Source organism: Clinocottus analis, unplaced genomic scaffold (assembly GCF_023055335.1).
Source record: "Clinocottus analis isolate CAN_PGR_092001 unplaced genomic scaffold, fCliAna1.0.p SCAF_21, whole genome shotgun sequence".
NCBI lineage: Eukaryota > Metazoa > Chordata > Actinopteri > Perciformes > Cottidae > Clinocottus > Clinocottus analis.
Genome location: NW_027175943.1, coordinates 9,478,389 through 9,501,106, shown reverse-complemented (window position 1 = coordinate 9,501,106; position 22,718 = coordinate 9,478,389). Strand labels below are relative to the sequence as shown.

At 43.6% G+C, this 22,718-nt stretch overlaps 2 protein-coding genes and 3 non-coding genes across 5 annotated transcripts; 1 reads left to right on the top strand and 4 right to left on the bottom strand.

Annotated features, from left to right (window-relative positions):
- Nucleotides 1–5: 5 nt before the first annotated feature.
- Nucleotides 6–10,567, bottom strand: prox3 (prospero homeobox 3). Its single transcript, XM_068587895.1, has 6 exons — nt 10,152–10,567; nt 4,885–6,734; nt 4,641–4,748; nt 3,422–3,534; nt 3,069–3,174; nt 6–1,246 (listed from the first exon to the last, which is right to left on the bottom strand). Coding segments are annotated over exons 1-6 (2,352 nt in total). The 5' UTR covers nt 10,153–10,567; the 3' UTR covers nt 6–1,072.
- Nucleotides 1,937–2,010, top strand: trnai-aau (transfer RNA isoleucine (anticodon AAU)). The gene has a single exon. It is a non-coding gene; the product is annotated as a tRNA-Ile (tRNA).
- Nucleotides 10,568–15,945: 5,378 nt separating the features above from the next.
- On the bottom strand, nt 15,946–22,418 carry snx15 (sorting nexin 15). The gene is made up of 7 exons (XM_068587886.1): nt 22,208–22,418; nt 21,480–21,636; nt 20,705–20,820; nt 20,309–20,591; nt 19,048–19,221; nt 18,390–18,587; nt 15,946–16,557 (listed from the first exon to the last, which is right to left on the bottom strand). Exons 1-7 carry the CDS (start codon nt 22,304–22,306, stop codon nt 16,424–16,426), a joined length of 1,161 nt encoding a protein of 386 aa, XP_068443987.1. The 5' UTR covers nt 22,307–22,418; the 3' UTR covers nt 15,946–16,423.
- trnal-aag (transfer RNA leucine (anticodon AAG)) lies at nt 16,830–16,911 on the bottom strand. Its single transcript has one exon. It is a non-coding gene; the product is annotated as a tRNA-Leu (tRNA).
- On the bottom strand, nt 17,856–17,937 carry trnal-aag (transfer RNA leucine (anticodon AAG)). The gene has a single exon. It is a non-coding gene; the product is annotated as a tRNA-Leu (tRNA).
- Nucleotides 22,419–22,718: the final 300 nt, after the last annotated feature.

Here is a 22,718-nt window from a genome sequence, read left to right as displayed (position 1 = left end):
TATATATATATATATATATATGAATGCAAACAAGAAGCCTCCTCATAACCGGGAAAGCTTATTTTAAATGTAAAAGCTAACAAAAAAAGCTACTTCTTTCTTCTACTTCAGAGAAGATAAGCCCACACACAAGAAAACAACAACCGTATTAGATGTTTTTTTTTTGGTGAAAAGTGTTTGATGTAAAACCGTGAACACCCCCCGAGGGAAGGCGGCATTGAAATGTTTTTGGGTGCGATAGCTGGGTGCCATTTGTGTAAAAATGCTTCACGATTGATTAATCTGCAATATTATGTCTTTCTCTGAAAAATAAAGGGACCAGGAATCTGTGAACACTGCTCTCAGCTCACAAGTGAAAGGGCTGAAGAGGAAAATGGGGCAACTAATTTGGGAATCTTATATATATGCTCAGATAGGTGGGCTCTTTGTCTAAAAGTATCTGGAAACATGTTATATATCTTATTATAATGTAAATGATGTATTTGTGCAGTACTCATGCTTGGTAAACAGTTGTCAGCAGCAGTACATTTGTGTGTGTGTGTGTGTACAAGGGAATGCATCTTATATTCTCAAGTGAATGAGCGATGTGTAGCCGTCTCACAGTAACACACCATGCACAGCAAGTCATATTTCCATGACATCGTTACTAAACACCAGTCCATTCCACCTCTGTTGCCGCTTCATCAAACCTTTGTTGCAGCACAGAAGAGTGTTTGAATGTCGATAGAATGTTTGGAGAGGGAATTCCTGCTCCGTCCTGTTTCAATTCAATAGCACGGTCAGGTTCCTCCATAAGTGCAGTCACAAGACTCTTACCACTGCACTGCTATGCATCCATTAGAGCATGTACCTCTTTCCCTGCACACTATGCAAAACTAAATACATCTAAAATTATCTTCTTTCAAAAATAAATGAATGAATTATGAATAAACCGAATAGTAGAATTGAGGATTTCCTCACAACAGTTCTCACGGTGGGGATTTGTACAGTTTGTGAACGCTTTAATGAAATCCCCTTCTTGTGTGTCATGCATGCATGTGTGTACATGCACCAGCTGAAAGGGACTTGTCTCTCAGCCAACAGGACAACCTGGCAGCCTGAAGGCATCTGGAACAGGACTGTCGAGCTTACAGATGATTTTATATATCCCTTTCTTCCAGCAGGGGTCGCTGTCTCTCCCAGTCCAAATGGCTGAGTAAAACTCCCGCAGGGCCATGTCTGATACCTCGATGAACCTCTCCGGTACCTGCAGACACAAGTGTGAATATCAAGGGATAAAATACTTTAAATTATGTCTCGATATTTCCGGAATTCCCCCGTCACAGACACCCCTTCAATTCTTATCAGGACATGGTATTTTTTTTGGACCATGACATTCATTCATACCGTTGCAGAAACGGCACAGGTGTGCAGACTAACGTGTATCATGCCTCTGTTCCATGAAGCGTCACAGTCAGCCATGCCTGAGAGAAAGCATGCACAATACCTGGTCCCTATTTGATGGAGCGCGCGGACATAATTAGGGTTATTAATTACACCCGTGCTCGTCCTGCTGTACGACACACCAAAATGTCTGCAGTGGAGCGCACAGCTTCAACCCGAGCAGAAGACTAATCAGCCAGTCAACTCAAAACACCTGTGTAGTGAAGTGAGGGGAGGGGGGAGGGGGGGGTCTGTAACAGCTGCACTTTTACAGATTCATAATTATCTGATTAAACTGGGTTTCTAGCACGACAGGGGGAGTTTAGCGTTTCAGTTTTGGCATAGCCTCGACTTCGTAAAAAATATAAAGATTTATCAAGAAGCTAAAGTCATAGAGATACAGTGCTGAATAACTGCGCTGCTTCTCTGCTTCTTTTCATTCCCAGCATAGCATTTATGGTGTCTAGTATCAGTCCTCAGCGAATCAGAAGCCATCCTAAAGCCTGACATATGTGACCGGTTAGCTCAGCTGGTTAGAGCGTGGTGCTAATAACGCCAAGGTCGCGGGTTCGATCCCCGTACTGGTCAGTGATTTTAATTGATTGTTAAATAAGAAACTCAAGGTTATTCATGGTTTCGTCAATATAGTTATTGTCCTTAGTCTTTCAATTCTATATAATGAATTAAGTCATTGATTAAAATACCAGACACACATTTTCAACAGCGACTGAGGTTAAGAGGAAAGGAATATATTCTCAAAGGAATATTTCTATGTTTTGGGGATGTTTGAGGAATATTTCTTTATAAATATTCCACATTGTGAAAATTGTATTAATAATATTATCATTCTACTATTATTATTATTACTATTGCGTTCCTATTCATTGTATTTATCCCCGTACCATAATGATTCCCCACTGAATTGCTATTCAATGTCATGATATAAATGGGAGTATAAATCAGTGTGACCCTCTTATAATTCCCCATACGGCTACTTCATTTAGAATTGTGTATTCACCATATAAAAAGTCCCCCTAAAAAAATCATGCATACTGTACGAAACACTTGAGGAGACTCATAAATATCATCAGTGGGAAGATATATGCCATTCCTGCCCCTCCATTCTCACATAGTGTACACCTAACATTAATAGTCATATACATATTTCAAAAAGATTTAAACTTATATTGTCATCATTCAAGACTGATGACAACCAAACGTTGGAAGAATTATTCAAGATGACTCTGCACAGTAGATAGCTAAAGACAATAATAATTCAAGTGCAATAACTATTTCACACAGCTCGTACCTGACAGACAAGAAGAGCACAGTCATCGCTATTGGACAAACCAAGGCCATGTCATTATAGACAGCAGTGAGTTTGAGATGTGTATCCAATTTGTATATTATTTTATACATTATGCAACGGTGATGACATAACACAAATGTAACCCTGGGGCGCTCTCATGTTTACAAAAAACACTCAAACTTATTGTAGTTGAAGAAAACTTAGAGGCAATCAGATGCCAGGTATAATTAATATGTAGCAAGAAGAAGAAAAAACACTATGCTTTCATGACACCGACAGCAAATTACAGTATTAAAGCATCCACCGAAGGACATAAACATTTACACGCTCTTCTTACCTGGTAGACGTTACTTTTATTGTAGTGCATGTTCAGTATGCGGTACAGCTCTGTGTCACGGCCCACTCGCAGCTGACTCTCTCTCCCCAGACGAGGTGCACCCTCCCTGGATCACACAGACAGACAAACATTATAAATTACATTCACTTGTACTGTCCGTATTCAACTATTAATAGTATTACAAGTCATATTTTTGTTTCTGTTTCCTATTTCCTGACAGTTCTGAGGTTGTGCATTGCATTAATCAGTCAGCTAATGTCGAAAAGGCAGTGGCCACATGCAAGCTACCAGTCAAACTAAAGCTATGCAGCACAAACGAGTCTGAACGTGAAGCGGTGCCAACTCAAACCAACCGGGTGAGAGCCTCGCGGACAGCCTGACGTGCGAAGCGCTCCATCTGGATGTAGAAGAACTCTCTGAAGTTACTGAACCATTTAATCATCTGGGAGGTCACGCAGCGGTTAAACTAGACAGTGGACAGGAAGACAGCAGGACAGGATGTGAGCAAGTGTGGACAGCAGGCGAGAGGCGCTTATTAGATGAGTTCATTTCACACTAATAATCATATTATAAATGGAGTTCAAAGACAGCTTTAGTCAGTAGTTCAAAGAAAGAAAGAAAAACATGTTGGTGCTTCATAAAGGAACGTGTTAATACTTACATATCTATATAATACTAATATATGAGAACAACATTCATTTCTTTGGATTGTAAAATCTTTAGCATTGTTTTTTCAGCACAATACCATTTTGATTTTTTGTTTACCAATAATTGACTTATTATAACAATATCAACATTAGAAGACATTAAGAGAAATTATAGTATATTTATTTAAGGCAAAGTTTTGTTTTTTATTGTATGTGTTTGGCCTTTTTCGATCCAAATTTTCTTTTAATATTACTGATTGCATTTACAGTAAAGTTATGTTAAAACATGTCTACAGTCACTGTTATTTGTAATAGTAAAGTTTACTGCTACACTGTAAATTTTAATTATTTTATGACAAAATTTGAGTGGTCCTTTCCGTGAAGTAATAACATCCACACGGTCTCTGCTCTACCTCCAGTTTAGAGCTCAGTTAAATTCTCTGACTAAAATACTGCCTTCACTTTCATCAATTGCTTATTGAGTTTCACTACTGGTTATGGAGGTTATTGCCCATCGAAGCAAATATAAATATATAGACCTCCGGAGGTTGCATACACACCATGTTTCAAATTGTACTTTATACTTTCACTTTACCACATTTCTGGGTGGAAATATTATTTTTGAAAGTATTTTTACTCCAGTTATTTTGCTGTAGTTGTTTGTTACTTTGCAGACAAAGATTAGAAAAACCTTATCTTATTAATAAACATTTTTCTTAAACACTCAACAATATATAAGATGTGGGTTAAATGTAAAATATTCTCCCTCGGTATATTTTAGTTATAACTCTTCAATGACCATCTTAAGTGATCCTTGGCAGTAAATTATTTAATTTCACTGTTAATGTCACTTATGTTAAAACGTGAATATTGATATGTCAGAATGAAAGGTTCTGGTTCCGGCCCAGTGATGGAGAACACACACCTTGACATCAGGGAAGTAGGTCTTGAGCGTATTGGAGCTGGGATAGCGCGCGTAGAAGAACATGAGCTTTGCTTTCTTCAGGTGGCAGGGAGACAAGCCCTCCTGGGTGTAAACATGAGGGCAGTTAAGGAGATACACACACGAACACACACACACACACACACACACACACACACACACACACACACACACACACACACACACACACACACACACACACTCCTCCTTGGTGACAAAAGGATATTCCCCCAGCCGTCAGGTAGAGCTCTCCTCCGTCCATCCCTCCTCCTCTCATCCCCCCGTCTCCCCTCATCCCTCTATCTCTGCCTCCGTGAGCGTGGCGCGCCATGGAGGGGTCGAGGTGGCCGAGCAAGGGGAGCGGCGGGAAAGAGGGGTGAGACGAGAACTCCAGGAAGGGGTCGGAGTTCAAATAGTCCTTGCGGGACGGAGGGAGGTGGGGCAGCTGGTGGTGGTGAAGAGAGCGAGAGAAGAGCTGCTGCATGGAGTAGTGGAGAAGGGGGAGAGGGAGCGGGGGAGGGGGCGGAGGAGGGGGCGGGGGAGGCGCGGGGAAGGACGAGGAGGAAGAGGAGGAGGAGGAGGAGGACGGGTGGAAGGAGAGGTCCTTGGGTTGCGACGCTGGAGGCAGGAGGGTGGGGTGAGAAAGAGGAGGAGGGCGAGGGAGGGACGGGTGATGAAGGGAGAGGTTGGGGTGAGAGGGATTTAGGTGAGCAGAGAGAGGTGGGCCGAGGAGCGGGTGGGCTTTTCGGATGTCAGGTGACCTTTGGACGGCCAATGGCATCGACAGGTCCGAGGGTTCGGCGAGTTGAGGCGGCCCCGGAGGCGGGACGCTCCCGTTGCTCCTTTTTTGCACCTGCTTCTCCCTTTCTCCATCCTGCCGTCCCGTCTTTTCCTCCTTACCTCGCAGTTTATCCTCCCCTCTTCCTCTCGTCAACAGTCCCATCCACACTCCCCTCTCCCTCCCGCTGTCGTTCCCCACGTCGGGCGGGAGGAAGGCGATGGCGGCGGGAGGAGAGGAGGGAGTGACATCTGTCCCCTCAGTGTAGAGGCGGAGAACTCGGTCGATGACTCGAGCCACAGCGCTGCCCAGCTCCACCTTCAGCGCCTGAGCAAACTTCTGCCCTCCCTCCTCGCCCTCGTCTTCCATCCCCCCATGCCAATCCCCCCGTACCAGCCCGCCACAATCCAACCACAGCCCCGCTCCCTCCATCACACCTTCCAAGTGCAAGCCTCCTCCTCCTCTTCCTCTCTCTATCCTCCCTCCTCTGTCCTTTTGCCTCTCCTCCCTCTGTTTGTGGAAGTTGTCAAAAGGGGAAACAGAAAGTAGGGAGAACGTTTCCTTTTCCATCTCTCCACCATCGATGTCCTCTTCATCGTACAACCCTTCTGTGATGTCCTCCTCCTCCATTATCATCCCAGCGTCTCCTTCTCCTCCATCGTCTCCTCCTCCTCTGTTTATGCACCTCATCTCCTTCTCTTCCTCCTCTGCCATGTGCTTTTCCCCAAAAGCCCTCCAGACCTTCTCCTGCAGGGCCTGCAGTCTCTCTCTGGCCTCCTCCAGCTGTTCTTTCAGCTCCTCCCTCTCTCTTCTCTTCCCCTCCCTCCCGCCCTCGCGCCTCCTGCCTCCCACCTCGGCCTCTCCATCTCTGGGTCGGCTCTCCAGCTTCATCCGCTTCACTTTCAAGACGTCCTGGCTCCACTCGGCCACCAGGGCGGCATCGCTGTGCCTCTTCTTCACCCCCAGCATGCCGTCCTGTCCCTCCGTCCCTCCGTCCTCTCCTCCCTCCATCCCATGCTCCACCTGTCTCTCTCCTCTCTCTTCCTCTGAATCTCTGTCTTCCAGGTGTCTGTGTGTGCTCAGGTTTGTGTTGAGCTGCCCTCCACTCCTCCTGGGGGCTCCACCGGGCTGGAGGAGGTGATGGATGAGGGGGAAACCGGGGGGCCGGAAGGCCGGAGGAGGGCGCCCGGCACTGGGCTGAGGATGAACTCCAGGGAGATCAGTGGAGCTGTGAGTGGGAGCAAATGCGTGCATCTGGGGAGTAGAGTCATCAAAAAGATCCGTGGGGGAATCCATCACTGGAGAGACGGAGAAGGACAGAGACGGACACAGTTACAGTTTTTGCTGTTTTGCATAAGAAGATTTATTTCCGCAAAATACCAATACATTGATTTAGTTGGGGCTTCTTCGGGGTTGATATAAGAAGAACAAAACAAGCATGGTGAAGGTGTCACTTTACGCTCTGGGCATTTGTCACTATTTCAGATTTTTTACAAACCAAACAATTCATCTATGAATCCCAAAAGAAACGATCATCATTATTAATAAATCACCACCAGCATCAATCTAGAATAAAATTATAATTATCTGCAGCCCTGAACATGAGCTCCACCTAAACCGTAATGTCCTGCCTCGCTATTAATGCATTAGCAATAATAACCTAATGATATAATATGACAAGGGCCATTGTTTCTGCATGAAGTAGTTTTGTTTTTAATACTTGCGGGCAGCGTCCTGTGAAGACTTAAATACAGGACTTTTATTTGTGTGTTCTTACTTTTACTTCAGTAAAGGAGCTTTCAGCTAAGAATATTTTTTCACCACGTTTGTAATTCCAGTAAAGAGTCCACTGAACTGGGTTTTAACACCTAAGTGCACTTAAGGGCTATGCTATCTATCACTTAGAAATAATGCCAAATCATGTTCCTGTTTGGCAGTTGTCACGACATCATCTTCACAAATGAATGGATGCCGATCACGACGCGACTGGCACACGACTTCCGCTAAACTGGACGGCAAAACAGGTCAGCGGCCTCTCGCAGGCCACAGCCACGTCCAGCGAGTAAGTCTCTACATCTTCCTCATCAAACTAAAAACACATCTTTTCCAACTACACCTTGAATAAAGGAAGTAGCACTTTAGTGCCACTTAAATGTCACTTACTTACAGCACTTTGTAGTTTGGCTTTCTTGAGGACATTTTACTGTCTTGATTCTTGTTGTTCTGAGTTTGTCCTCATGGTTGAATGCACTTAATGGAAGTCACTTTGGATCAAAGCGTCAGCTCAATGAAATGTATTTTAATGTAAAAGCTGCGAAATATAAACATTGGGACCATTTTGAGTGAGCTCAGTTTTTCAAATGGTCCAAACAGTTTTTCGAAGAGTTGATATTCCCCCTCCGTGACTTCCTAACATGTCACAGGAGGAAGCAGTGCACTGCAGAACTGACCGTGGAAGACAGAGAGGAAAAGGGTGCAATGCAAGTCAAGCGACTGCGGCCCGGGCTATGTGCTGGTGCTGCAGCATTGGTCAACATCTGGCTCGCGATCTTTGCAACATATCGCCCACCTCTCTTAAAACTATCTGTCCCGTTTCTCTAAAATGCGTGCTGTCTAATAGAGCGCAAACGTCATAAAAACAGGAGTGACAAAATGGAGGGGCACTATGGTGTGGGATAAGGACCTTGCAGAGGAGCACAATAACAAAACAGTGCGAAAATAGTATTTTGGCTCAAAATGTATTTTTTTCAAATAGCTGGAAAACAATGACCTCAGTAGGTACTTCAGAATGGCCTCTCTACAGTACTTGAAAATGCTTAAAACAGAATAAAGAACACTGGGCTTTTGAATAACAGTACATCTCACTATTTCATCCAGATCAAAAACAAACATCCCCGTTCCTTTTTTTCCCAGTACGTAACCTCCTCTCTGTCCCAAAGCCCCTTTCCCCTTTTTCCTTCCTCTCTATTCCTCTCTCGTCCGCTCTGCCTCTCCTCTCTGTTATCAGTGCAGGCAGCTTGTTAAGTACTGTTTGATCAGAGTGTTTACCGTCAAACACTCACACACACACAGACACACATTCACACAAAAGAGGCTTGAGAGCGGGCTGACAATGGTCAATGGTCCTTGGGGAGTGAAATAGAGTGAGAGTAGCATGTATACGTGTCTGTGTGTGTGTGTGTGTGCGTGTGCGTGTGTGCACACGCAAATGTGTGTGTCTGTGTTTGTGTGTGAACAGCAGTCCTACTTAGCATTGATAACACCGCTAATCCACTTCAGATGGATACACTACTGCTCACTGAACAGAAAGATGGATGGATGATAAATGGACAGATGTAAGGACAGACCAAAAGAGGTAGAGCAGGCACACAAAATGTGAACACAGACCGTATTTAGCATTTTAGGCTTTACTTGATTGCCAGTGCTAGAATTAAAGCTGATTACTCCATGGATGGATGGATAAGTTGATGGATAGATGAATAAATAGATAGATAGATAGATAGATAGATAGATAGATAGATAGATAGATAGATAGATAGATAGATAGATAGATAGATAGATAGATAGATAGACCAGTGCATTGGTCCCTCGGTGCAACATGAAGAGAATAATCCTACTATAAATAGCTAAATATCAATTATTCAAATGCCCTGTCCCCTCTACTATAATACTGCCCAGATGGCAAACCAGCCAATGCGCTTATATCAGGGACAGATTAGCTTTTCAAAGCCAGAGGAAAGCTGCATAAAATATGAACACTGAGCAATGAAAATGAAAGCTATTAACCACTAGATTAGACTTAAGAATGGTTCTGTTGGACTGCTGTAGCTGTCACTGGAAAACTGACAAGAGAGGGGACTCACGCTTAATAAAGCACACACATCTCACTTGCAGTCAATTATTGTTAATAATGTACATTTATAAATTCTAATATGGGTGTATATGTTAATAACATGTGTTAACAAAGGAAAATGTTACATATCCAACAGGTTATCCTTATGTGGCTCCAATATCACGTTAACCCGAATGCACTCAAGCAGTTGATATTAATTACAAATTATGATTCCGTGTAAACATATTAGTTTATATAGCACCGTGAGTAAGTAGGGTCTGTAGAAAAATAGAAAAAATGTACAGTTCTCAAATCAAATTAATTAGAAGCATTAACATTATTTGTGTCAGTTTTTTGTTTTTATTGGGTTTACACAGGTTATCTGACTTTGTTCTAAATTATATATTTTTTCCACATGTTGCCAGGTCTTTATAATCTATCTATCTATCTATCTATCTATCTATCTATCTATCTATCTATCTATCTATCTATCTATCTATCTATCTATCTATCTATCTATCTATCTATCCTTCCATCTATGCTGGTGGAAATAACGTTACTTTGAATAATTTATATAACGTTTGAAGCCTCCGCGTGGCAACATCTGCCGGTTCTGCCACGCGAGAGGAATCCGCTTTGACCATTCGGACGCACGAGCTGTCAGTTTATCCGTGTGTGTGCGCGCGCGCGCGCGCGCGCGCCCCCGTGTTGCGTCCTGTGACTAATTGGCAGCGATGGACTAATGTCGCAGTGTAAAAGGAAAAAAAAAACAATAAACACACAAAGAGACCAGTGGAGCAGACCCTCGTAGCTCACATTCAGCGTGTAAAATGTCAAACAATGTGTTGTGTTTGAAGTTAAACAAAATGAAAAATGGACTCACTCTCACTGTCACAGAGAAGAGCTCCAGCGGTGTCCGTCCCCCACCAGCCCCCCCGGAGCTTTCCACTCCAGTGGCCGTTCCTAAGGGCTCTGCCTCGGTCGACTGTCCGCTGGCACCCGGCGGCTCTCGGACATCGGTGCCGGCAGAAAAAGGACCAGCGAGTTTCCGGCTGCCTTCTGCTCTTTATTTGTCTTTTGTTTTTCCGCAACTCTCTCACTTCTTCTCTCACTCACCAGCCGCCTCCTCTTTACTCTAGAGTTGTGTCACTGTGCAGGTTTTTTGTGTGTGTGTGTGTGTCCTCCCTCGTCGATCCATCTATCTCTGGCTGGCATCATCCTCACGCGCCGCTCCCGGTGTGGAGTGGCGCGCGGTGGGCGGGCGGCCGGGCTCGAGAGCTGGCCACTTGACGGTCCGGTCCCTCCCATGTTGGCATGACCCCCAAATACGTGCACACACACGCATGCACGCACGCACGCACGCACACACGCACACAAGGCTGGTTTAAATGGCCAGAAGTAACGCTAACTGATTTCAAATGAATGGTTTTAACTTTTTTTTCTTTCTTTTTTTTTTGTGTATAATTCCGGATAGCAACAGTTTGTTGCAGATGGCTCATCCACAGAGAGCCTATTGGAGCCGAAGAGCCTTTCTAAAGGCCGAACAAAGTCTGGAATGCTGAAAGCACGTTACAACAGTGGAGTCACTGATGTCTTTGTTTTTGTTAGCATATTCTCATGCTACACAGTACACATTACAAGTCTGGTCATTCATTAACAGTTTTATCTCCTCCAGGGAATTTTCTTTGAAAGCGACACAGAACAGACGTCATCACAGATGTTTATAACATGTCAACTTTTTTTATTTCCGCTCCTCCAGTACTGAGGTGACAGGTCAAAACTAATAGATTTTGCTTGATACAAAATAAGCTACATGAAAACTGCAAATGTTTCGTTTAAAAAAAAAACACACACACACATTTGATGAATTTAGAAGTGGACAGATGATCTGCCATCAAATTAAACTATGTCATATTGTATGAATATAACATCTTTGGCACTACGTTGTGAGAGTAAATGGACCATTGAAATAGCAAAATAAAAATACCCTGTTCGTCACAGCCGTTCAGGTGCACATTTTTTAGTTTGTTATTAAATTCTTGTTGCTTTGATGGCACAGAGTTATTTAGTTTCCAGAAAAACATTAAAGTAGATTGCCTGACCTTGGGCAGCAATCTGTTACCTGTTGCTGGGAATGTTCCCATTAAGCCTCCAAACTGAGGCCAGTATCTAACTTTGTGTTGCTCCGCTCTTCCTGTTATTATCTCTTTCTGAGAATGATTCATGTCTTCATCCCTCACAATTCACTCCCTCTCGAGCTCTCTGTCCGTCTCATCTAATTTCTGTCTTTTCCTACTTCTGATTAAAAATTTGGTTAGGCACTGACTGAAAGGTCGCAGTTGTTATGGAAACGAGGCAGGTAACAAAAGCTGGACACACGGGTAGAAAGAGAGAGAGAGAGAGGGGGGGTCGGTCGGTAGAGACGGAGAGAAAAAGAGGGAGATGTGTCTGAATAAACATGCGGAGAAGAGGAGAGGGTAGGAAAGTGAGTATACGGTCTGAATAAATAAAAACATATGCAGAGGGAGAAGGGCGAGAGACGGCGAGGTCACGGAATGATGGCTCCACCTGCAATAATAAATAACAAAAGATAATACCAGGTTTTTGTCATTCTGGAAAGCAGAGGTGTGTGTGCGTGTGTGTGTTGGACAGAGTGGCAGACTGGGAGAATGCAATTGATGGATAATACATGGATCCGCTGCACAGGCGAGAGAATACTAAAAAGCACAAATTGTTCAGAGAAAAGCCTCCCAAAAAGGCTGAAATTGTGCGTGAGAGTGCGTGTGCGGTAACGTCATCTCTCTGAGGGCTCATATTATGTTAACCACTTAGACCAACATCAAACACTCTCTAACTCACACACACACACACACACACACACACTTCAGTGCAAGCATGAAGGTGCCAGCCATATAAATAGGACGTCCCAGAGCGAGAGATATAAAGAGAAAAGGACTGTGAGAGAGAGACAGAGAGAGAGAGAGAGAGAGAGAGAGAGAGAGAGAGAGAGAGAGAGAGAGAGAGAGAGAGAGAGAGAGAGAGAGAGAGAGAGAGAGAGAGAGAGAGAGAGAGAGAGAGAGAGAGAGATTAGACATTCAAAGGGGAGACAGCAAGGGGTTAGAAAAGGGATGGGGGGAAAGCAGAGTGAAAAACTGAGAGAAATAGAGAGGGCAAGAACAGGAGGGGGCGAGGACAGATAGATATGAAGGGATCAATAGATGGCATAAAGTGTATGTTCATTGATTTATGTACAGGGAGAGAGTGATGGGGTGAGAGAGAGAGGGAACGAGAGGGATAGGAAAAGCGGGGAGCATAGAGAAGCGGGAAGAGGGGGAGGAAGGGAGAGAGAGTAAGCCATAACAAAGAGGGAGGAGCAAACAAGTCAGAGCAATACATAAAGCGGGGACTATGTGAGGTATAGAGGCCTAATTAAAGCCGCATCAATCAATATATTCATATGAACTCTGGGTCAGATGGATGTGTGATGTGAAAGGGGTCACTCGTTGTCACAAACACACACACAAAAAATGTAGACTTCTGTGTGTTAAAGTTATAACACACAGAAGTCAAAAACAGGGTTGTTGTGCATAATCTTTAGGAGACCACGCAGCATCAATACTGCAATGTTAAACCATCAGCACTACTTAAAGTTTATCAATGTTTTCACTTTATGTTTTTCTTTGTGGCCCATCCTAAATAACAATATACATATTTGGTCATTTCGTTTTTTATTCTTTAGGGACCCAACCTGAATCACATGATCATTTGATCACGTTTGGGCACAATCGAAGCAGCAGAGGTTTGAAATATCCTCACTTTCAGTCCCGACTGTGGGTCAAAAAACCCATTGGATCCTACATTTCCCACAATGCAACACTCCTTTCACTGCTTTCGTATCTCAACCAACTCAGCCAAAGTTTGCAATACAGACGACATATATAAGTGTTCATTGTTAAAAATGTGCGATTTTGTAAAACCGGTGGATTGTCCCTTTAATCATTAACCCGCACTGGGCAACGAATTGCTTGTATTCCTTTAAATTAGGGAAATGTCTGTGATGCTGTTTACCGAACAAGAAGGCCCAGGCATTAAGTGAACTACACGCCGAGAGACAGACGACATATGTCAAGACTGACGGTACAGAAAGAGAGAGACAGGTTGGAACAGAGCACGGGGGTGGGACAGACGGACAGACAGGCAAAAAGAGAATGTGTGTGTTTGTGTGTGTGTGTATGTGAGTGTGTGTGTGAGGGAGATGGGAGTGCGAGAGAGAGACAGAAGTGTACTCAAATAGCTCAGGGCAAGGTGACACAGAGAAACGAACGGACAGAGAGGGATAACAAGCTCATAGAGGGGGGATTGTGTGCGTGTGTGTGTGTGTGTGTGTGTGTGTGTGTGTGTGTGTGTGTGTGTGTTCGAATTAGAGAATGAGAGAAAAAGGAAGAGACAGAGGGGGCGGAACGGTAGAGGGATAGAGGAAGTTGAGGGAACAAAAACAAAAACAGGGAGAGAGTGGGAGAGTGTGTGTGTCTGTGTGTGTGTGTGGACAGCCGAAGGTGTCAGAGTGTGCTGTTTGGCTTAATGATGACCCACTGGGCATGTAGGTCATAACGGTTTGTGTCTCAAAGCCATGACTGTATGCCTGTGACTGTATGCCTGTGTGCATCCATTAGTGTGTGAATGTGTGGACGTGTGTTTTTGTCTGTGTGCAAATACAAACTCACACACGCATGTAAAGTGGGTCTCTCAGCATGCGTTTTAAGAGTGTGTTTGGTCAGAGGTTGGAGAAGCAGTTTTTCTAGCCGATAGGACTCAATAGATTCTCTCTCTGACACACACACGCACACACACACACGCACACACAAACACACAGATTTGGCATACACACACCAACAGCTGCCCTTCCTGTCATACATGCACATGTATTGCACCATGCATGGCACTAAATTATGCACAAATATATACACACATCTCTTTCTTTTGATCCCTCATGACAACACACACACACACACACACACACACACACACACACACACACACACACACACACACACACACACACACACACACACACACACACACACAGGGGGAAGCTATTATGCTCTCAGGCTGGAGTGTTTTGATGGTATAATTGCAGTGACCAGTGAGGAGAAAGAGACAGAGGGAGGATGGAAAGAGGGATGGGGATGGAGGGAGAGAGAAAAAAGACGAGAGTGCTGACACTCTCAGCATGCTAATGTTGCGAGGCTCTACCCCCCCCTCTCCGCCCCCTGATTTCATCCCTCCCTCCATCTCTTTGTCTCTCCATCTTCCTCTCTATCTCACATCCTCTGCATTTCACAGGTGCAGCACTAAAAAGCCGGAGAGATGGACAGAAAGGTAGAGAGGAGAGATGAAAGAAAAAAAAAGAGGGATGTATAACAGGATGGAGCAATGTTATCGCTCCCTTTCCTCTGCCATCCCTCCATCCTCTTCAAGCTCCACACAATGCTCAAAACAAAGCATGTAACACAAAAAAAAGAGGTACGGGAGGATGAAAACAGAGGAAGAGGGAGGGTCAGTTTTTCCATCCCCTTTAACAATGGAGGGATGATCTCCTGCTTATCCTCTAATCACGTCCCTTCTTTTCTCCCTCTCCTCCGTCCTCTGTTATCTCTCGCTCGCCGCAACCCCTCTTTTTCTCATCTGGTAAGAGAAAGGGGAGCCTTTTCCTCACACCCGGCCTCCCTTTTTTTTGTCACCTCTCCATCTGTTTGTCTTTCCTGTCCTCCCTCCATCCGTCTCTCCAGAGAAGGGATTCTGCTGCATGGCACTGATCTCTTTCCGCTTTTCCCTCTTTTTTACGTCCCACTTCCTTCCCTCTTTCAACCGACCCCCCTGCTCTTTTGCTTCGACAGCCCAAAGTCGACCAAACTTATAAAAATATGAATGTATCTTGTAACTATTCATGAAAGAGGTGCAGCATTTGGACATGGAAGGAGAAAATAAAGTGCACAATAAATAACATACACAACTAACATCAATAATGGCAAGATAGCAGCAGATGTTTGTGATGCTATTTTCCTGACAAAGTGAGTTATGAACCTCTTCAACATGTCCACTTAACAGCACTGGAGGACTTTCTTTCAGCTCTTTGCTACAGCACATTCGGGGTTGTGTAACATAATGAAAGAAAAACACACACAATTAGTTGCAGCTGATATCTGTCGCTGATGACAGAGTTCACCCACAGAGCAGGTCCAGGCTTGCTCACCAGTCCAACGGCTTATTTCTAGTAAGTGCTTAAGCTTAACAGCTGCTTTGCTGTCGAAAATTGCTCAGCTGAGAAAATCTAATGTGAGATTTAGCTGTTCCACGGGTGGAGAACAGAGGAGTGAGGAGTCAGTGCACTGGAGTGTAACTGACGAGATGAAATATACAACAGCGCCTCTCGAAGTTACTACCTTGCTACTGCAAGCTTTCAAACCCGCAACACTGTGACACTGTTGAGTAGTCACTGTGAACTACAGTCATATTATTGGGCTAAGGCTATTGATAAAATAAGAAATGAATTAGCAATTCCTGTGTTATGAAGCACCATTTGTCATAAAACTATTGCGATTAGACCTACTCAGATATCAAAAGGTCTTGCAGCAACCCCCCCCCCTCTCCCACAACAAAACGGATATCTTACAGTCTTAAATTAATCACATTTATTAATCATAACATTATTTGTGCAAAATGCAAGCTGTATTTAACAAGAAAACATTATAAAAAAGAGAAAGAGATGAAGGATTATTTATCCATTTAAGTTTACGGTTGCTGTATATTTAGATTCAAGAAATCACACATTTTTCACTATGCAAAGGACGCTAAAGTAGCAGTCTGCTTTGTAGTGTGTACCTCAGGAGTGTGTGTTTATGTGTGTGTTGATAGTTTTGCACCTGAATGTATTTCTGAATCAGTAAGTGTTCCAACTGCATGTACGTGTGTCAACATACTGTATCTTACTGTGTTGTGGCCAAAGTATGGCTATGAGTACTTCAATAGAGAGGGAAAGTGAGTGTGTGTGTGTGTGTGCGTGTGTGTGTGTGTGTGTTGGTATGTCACAACCCTGAGCTTCTTTGTCTTTGAGCTGTCTGTGTGAACAATGTATATAAAAACGTGTGTGTGCACCTAAGGGTCCTGTGTGTGTGTAGGTGTGTGAGGGTGTGTGGGTGAGGAGTGCCTGTCGACCAACATCTCAGTGTGCTTTAAATACTGGGCTGTCCTTCTCATCACGGAGTCCCTGCGTATCGGATCTTGGTCTCCTGGACAGACAGACACATACACAGGAAGATGAAGGTGGTTATTTTCATTATTATTGTTGGGTAATGGCATCAGTGTCCCGGTCAGAGTTCCAGCCGCTGCCGCTAAAGGGTAAAGAAGACAGACGAAAGAGAGGAGGAGGTAGAGAAGGAAGGAAAAAGCAAAGTGTATGTCAAACGTGATGCTTCAAAATAACTTGTGGTCATCCAACAATTTAAACGGCAGCGCAAAAATAAACAAAGCCATCAAATATATTTGTATTGAAAAGGTTCCCTGGCAGCGGTAGGATTCAAACCCACACCCCTAAAGGGACTGGAGCCTTGATCCAGCACCTTGGACCGCTCGGCCACGCTACCTCATTGCGCTGCCAAATTCGCTGTCAGAGAACTCATGGGGGAAGGTAGGTCAATGTTTCCACCGGCTGAAAATAGATCTGGGACACTGGGAAGGCCCAAAGTAGCCATAGATAACCCATTAGGGGGTTGTCACATGTTAGCACAGTGCACACTTATGTTCGCCTGTGAAGCTTGTTTAGATCTGTGCATGACGGACTCTGTTGTCGACAGCGCTCCAGGAGGTCCAGAGTTATTTCTTTGGTTCAATTGATGTGTCCATCAAGTGCTCCTTCTTCTCACAAACTGAGAAATCCACAGAAGTTAGTTCAGCATGATATAATATAGCGACGTCCTGTTTAATATTGTCCTTATGTCATTTACAAAAGAAATAAAGTGCAAAGTACTTTAGTCCCTTTGTATTTAATTATCATGAGTATCCGATATAATATAATAATAAAATATAATATAATTGTTTACTTTTTAGTTGCAATGTGTCCCTCCGGACCTCTCTAACCCCTCACTGCATTATTACGGTAGTTTGGTGTTCACATGTTATTGGCGATGATGTCCAATGTTGTTCCTATCTTTTCGTCTTGGTAAAAACAAAACTGGAAACCTAAGATGTATCTTCAACTATCTAATAGGCTATCTAATCTTTTATTGTATAAAAGTAAAAAAGGCCAATCACCTGAGAATCTGGGTTTGGAGGTTCTAGATTATTTAACTGCACATGATTCTTTGCTTCTGTGTCTTTCAGAGACAGAATAGAATTGAAAGAACTAATCTGAATCTACAGACAGCCCAAATGCCTTTGGCATGCTACTTCAAATGCCATGACCTACATGATCTGCAGCCATTCATACTTTTAAAAAAAAATAAAATGTTACACTAGCATAATAGGGATGAAACCTTCAAGCTTTAAATCCAGCTCCTCAGAAAGCCTATTAGAGCTGAAAGAAAATAAGTGGCAGCGGTGGGATTCGAACCCACGCCTCCAAAGAGACTGGAGCCTTAATCCAGCGCCTTAGACCGCTCGGCCACGCTACCTGAAGTCATTACTTCCATGGAGATAACTCAAGGAATAAGTTATCCATTATTGACAAAATAGATACATTGCAGAGCAACAGGTTGTTTGCTTTTGCAAAAGCAGGACAGTAAACACTCGGGCAAACGATGAGGTCATCTGTTACACATGCTCTGCTGAGTATAGTGTCCATTTGCCTGTGTGTGTCTGTGTGTGTGCATTCGTCTGCGTACATTTGTGTGTGTGCGTGTGTCTCAGCTGTGTACATTGCATTTGTCAGTGTGGGAGCGTGTAAGCCACACATCAGAGTATGTAGCGCAGAATAAATATGGTATATAAGATTTAACAGTTAAATGCACTATGTAATTAGCTTATTTGCACATGGACCGTTGTTCAGGAATGGGCATGATAAATACATGGAAGTATACTGGACTACTGCTGAACTGAACATTTTAGCACCAAACTATCTCCTCACCCTGCACTCCAGTGATTAGGATATCCACCGCTGTCCTGTAGCCACGAATGGCAGAACTAAACTCTCCATCCTTTTCCCTCGCCATTGCAGCTGTTAGCTCAGTGGCGGCTTGGTTTAGGTAACCCACGTCCACTCCGTCCAGACTGGTCGGCGGCAGTGAGAACAACTCTGAGTGGTCATTGGAGGAATTGGATGTATCTGAAATAGGTAGAAAGAGAGCAGAATAAGTTATTCACTAATAGAGAAATTAATGAGAACAATTACAACAGCAGAGTTAAAACTGTTGTTGAAAGCGCTTTACACTGCCAAGACTCAAGATCTGATTCTGCCAAGATGTGATTTTGAGAGCAGAAGATAACCTACGAGCAACTATTTAGGCTTGCAGTAATAATATTCATACCACAGAGCCCATATTGATTTATTTTCACCTACTGGGACCAGATTAGTACAAGAGTAGGTTGTATCAGGAAGCCTCAACATTAGCAATTTTACATTTGGACAGTCTGTAAATACAGTGTGACATTATCACAGAATTAAAAATAAATTGTAAGTAGAAGCTCTTACAGAAACATTCTGACAAAACCACCAACGCCTGAAAAAGAAGGCTATAATTAGAGCAGTGGTATTGTTTTGTGTATCCATTCACATGTGTTTTCACCTTGTTTATAGCAGGGATCAAAGACAGCCAAGTCATTATCAGTCAGAGGAGGTGGACCTTCCTCTTTCTGGGAAGGGACTTGCTCTTCTGCCATTGAGTCAAACAGCGAATCAAATTCTTCTTGTGACTCCTCTGATTGGTGGTTTCTAGCTGGGCATTGGTCAGGAGTCGGAACTGGAGTTGGAAACATGGACCAAAACTTAATACCAAGATTAACTAGAAAATTTCGCAAGTATCACGGTACATCACGGCATGCTGTAGTGAACTTGCTTGCAAAAGGCCAGCAGCTGTTTGTTGGTTGGTTTACAGGGTGTGTTAGGAAGCATAACAGGGAAGGACTTAGACAAAATTCATACCTACATTCCCTTGGGTCCTATGAAACGTCTCCTGTGCGACTGAGTGGCCGGGCTTTACACAGTATTCATTTTGGCGGTGTAAATCTTTTTAAAACCATGAGTCAAGTTCTATTCCTGAGAAATAAGTAGCTCCGACCACTGCGCTTATAACTCTACACATTAAATGTTGCTCCCTTTTAAAGAGGGCGATTTGTAAAATTCATAGCTATATTCCCTTCGGTCTCAAGTATGCACGCGCACACACGTGACTACGGTGGTCGTTCGTGTGCGCACATTCACATAGACACACACATTCAGTTAGCTTTGTCTGAAACGAAACTAACTACATGCTAGCAATCAAATTAACTTCTCTGTGTCTCACGTTCACGCGACCGTAATTACACACACACGCCCATTTAGACACACATAAACAGTCAGCCATTTCAGGTAGTTAACTTCCTGTGTGTCTGCTTTTGTGTGTGTGTGTGTGTGTGTGTGCGTACATAGACACACAGTCAGCCATTTTGTCTTCGCTCCTCCTGCCTGTGTGCATGCGTGTCAACGGTTGTCGTGGTGACCGCCTGACTTGCTAACTCGATGCACCTGTGTCACTGTGTCACAGAGACCGGACTGTAGATTTTTGAAAAACAGTCTTCCAAATTATTGTATTTGACAGACAACCATGGTTCCCAATCGCAAAAATAACATAATCGCAATAAGCACAAGACTTCTGTGAATGTTTTCGTAACTTAAGCATTACTTTGATTTAGATATAAATTACTTTGGATTTAGTATAAGCCAGCAGAAGAACATAAAGTGTGCTTGCAGCTGACCCTATGCTGCTGAAGCCACACTTAAAAAGGAAAGAAAATTACACACCATTGTTAAATGTGGGCTGTTTATTATTTGTTTTGTCCCCTCCGTACCTCTGTCATCCAGCTCTGTATCGCTGAGCTCATCTTCTTCTGGTTCTTCTCTTGGAGAGCCTCCCATCTCGCTGTAAGCCTCAGCCGCCACCTCCGGTTCTCCCACTTCTAAGTCCAGGTTGGTGCCCAGGTCCTGGGGTAAGGTGGGAGCCTCCCTCCCCTCCTCCTCCTCTGCTGGTTCACAGTCTGAGTCCCTTCGCTTTGGTAGAGGGATGAGAGGGGGAGGCAGAGGCCCGGCAGAGGACAGAGGAGTGGCATCTAGAGGCCTTGTGACTTCGCCACCCTGAGAAAGAGGAAGCAGAAAAAGGAGGAAAACACTCTTACAGATTGGCTCTTGGCCTAGCATATGTTTTGTGTGCGAATATCCGTTTCACTTTCTTCAGGTGTGCATCTTACTCTGAAGAAGTCCTTAAGCTGTGGACTATTGTAGAGTGCGGGTATGCTGGTAGTAAACAGAAGCATGGCCTCGGTGGCATTCCTCCTCTCTTCAATCACGGCCTCATCAAACCTGCCTGGAACAGAGGCAGAAAATGTAAGAACGACGTTGTGGATGACAACGCTGGGACCTTACGTCGCATGGAAAACACAACATATGGAAGATAAACTGAATGTTTTTGGGGAGACTGTTAGATGCTTTTATTCAAATTAATTGTCATTTGTCAGGCTGTAGTTTCCACTGTTGTTGAGGAAATACACCACCAAGTGAGCATTTGCGAGGGTTTAGAACCAGTTTGCCCTCGTGCTTTCATCCAATGCAGCACAGCAGCTTGAAACTGACAACAAATGGTGACTGCCGCTCTGCATTTCACTTAACAATGTTGCTGGCTTTGCAGTTGCGAATTGGTAACCGCCGAAAGGTGAGGTAATAGGCAGAGGGGTGATAGGCAAGAGCTAAAAAAACTGCCAAAGTCAGTTCTCACTAGAAATGACTGAAGGACATTTGACAGGATGATTGTTTAGAAAAGCTGCAAATACAGCTTAAAAAATAAAAAAAGAAGACAGTTGAGTTAAATTATTATCTCTGACAGTGTGAAAACCTACATATTGTATTTCTGAGTTATTTCTGCTATTTGCTGTATCCGGCCCCTGCAGCAAATCAGACAACCCAGTCAGTTGTAGCACTTGGCCACCTTGCAGAGATTGGGTGCATCACGCCCTCCTCGCCTCTTACCAAACACTTGTGCACGGGGGAAAGACGGAAACTCCTCCTGTCTTCGGAACAGGTTCCTGTGAGTGTAAGCCAACTCCCCGTGGAGCTTCTTCAGTTCGGAGAACCTCCTCCACACGACCACCTCCTTCACATCTTCTGGATGACGCTTGGACACAAACTGCAAAACCATAGAGGGGAGATGGCGCCAGCTTTATGATATACTGTATATTTATGATTTACAATTTTAAATATATTTAGCGTACACATTTTCTACAAGCTGTGCATCAGTTCAGTTTTTTTTGTCAGTGGGGTTGTGTATAAATGTAAGGAGGAGAGTGATGAAGGCTAAGGTCTATGAAGATGTGACCTTTATATTGATATTGTGTGCATGCCTGTGCAGACCACAGGGTATTAGTGGTCATGAGGGGAACTCATGCACCGAATCACAAGTTCGCTCTGCTCCACTTGAGAGCTCTTTGTGCACCACAGGCTCAAATAAAAGCCTCGTTGTGAATATGTCTGCCTACGCTGTTTGTTCCTATATGACTAATAACGTTACTGACGTGACTTCATTGCGTTATAAAACGAATACAACACACCGGCACTTGCTTCTGTCCAAAGAGCACAACACACAAAACAACAGGAAAGTTAGCTTGACAGGAAAAGCTAGTTATTGAGTATGGTGACAACATAGTTTGCTGCCCGGCATTGTGACGCTAGCTAAAGAGAGATAAAGAGTGGAAACCAACCCTTGCTGTAACTTTGTACTCAGTGTGTCCCTTCTCGTGTGTGCGTGGGTCGGTCACGGTAAAGAAACGGTAGTATTCATCTTTGGGTTTTCGTGACATGTCCGTTATCGCTGGCCAGGTGGAACAAAATAAAAAACAGCGTGTTTCAGTGGCACAAAACACAACTGTCAACGCCGGAGCTGCTCTGTTGTGATTCTTCGGTCCCTCCAGTCCGCTCACTTCCGTGTTGCTGACGTTTACGAATGCGTCATTACGTTTTGTGACGTTCAACTTCATTACATTTTTGTTCAATTTAAAAACATTTTCTCCCTTTATTTCTCAGAATATAATTCTTATTATTAGTACCATTAACATTTATATATATATATATATATATATATATATATATATATATATATATATATATATATATATATATATATATATATATATATATATAAACAACATGATTTGTTTAACCTAATAAATGCAGTTTTCTTTTCCTTTACTGACATCTACAAAGTTGCATAAG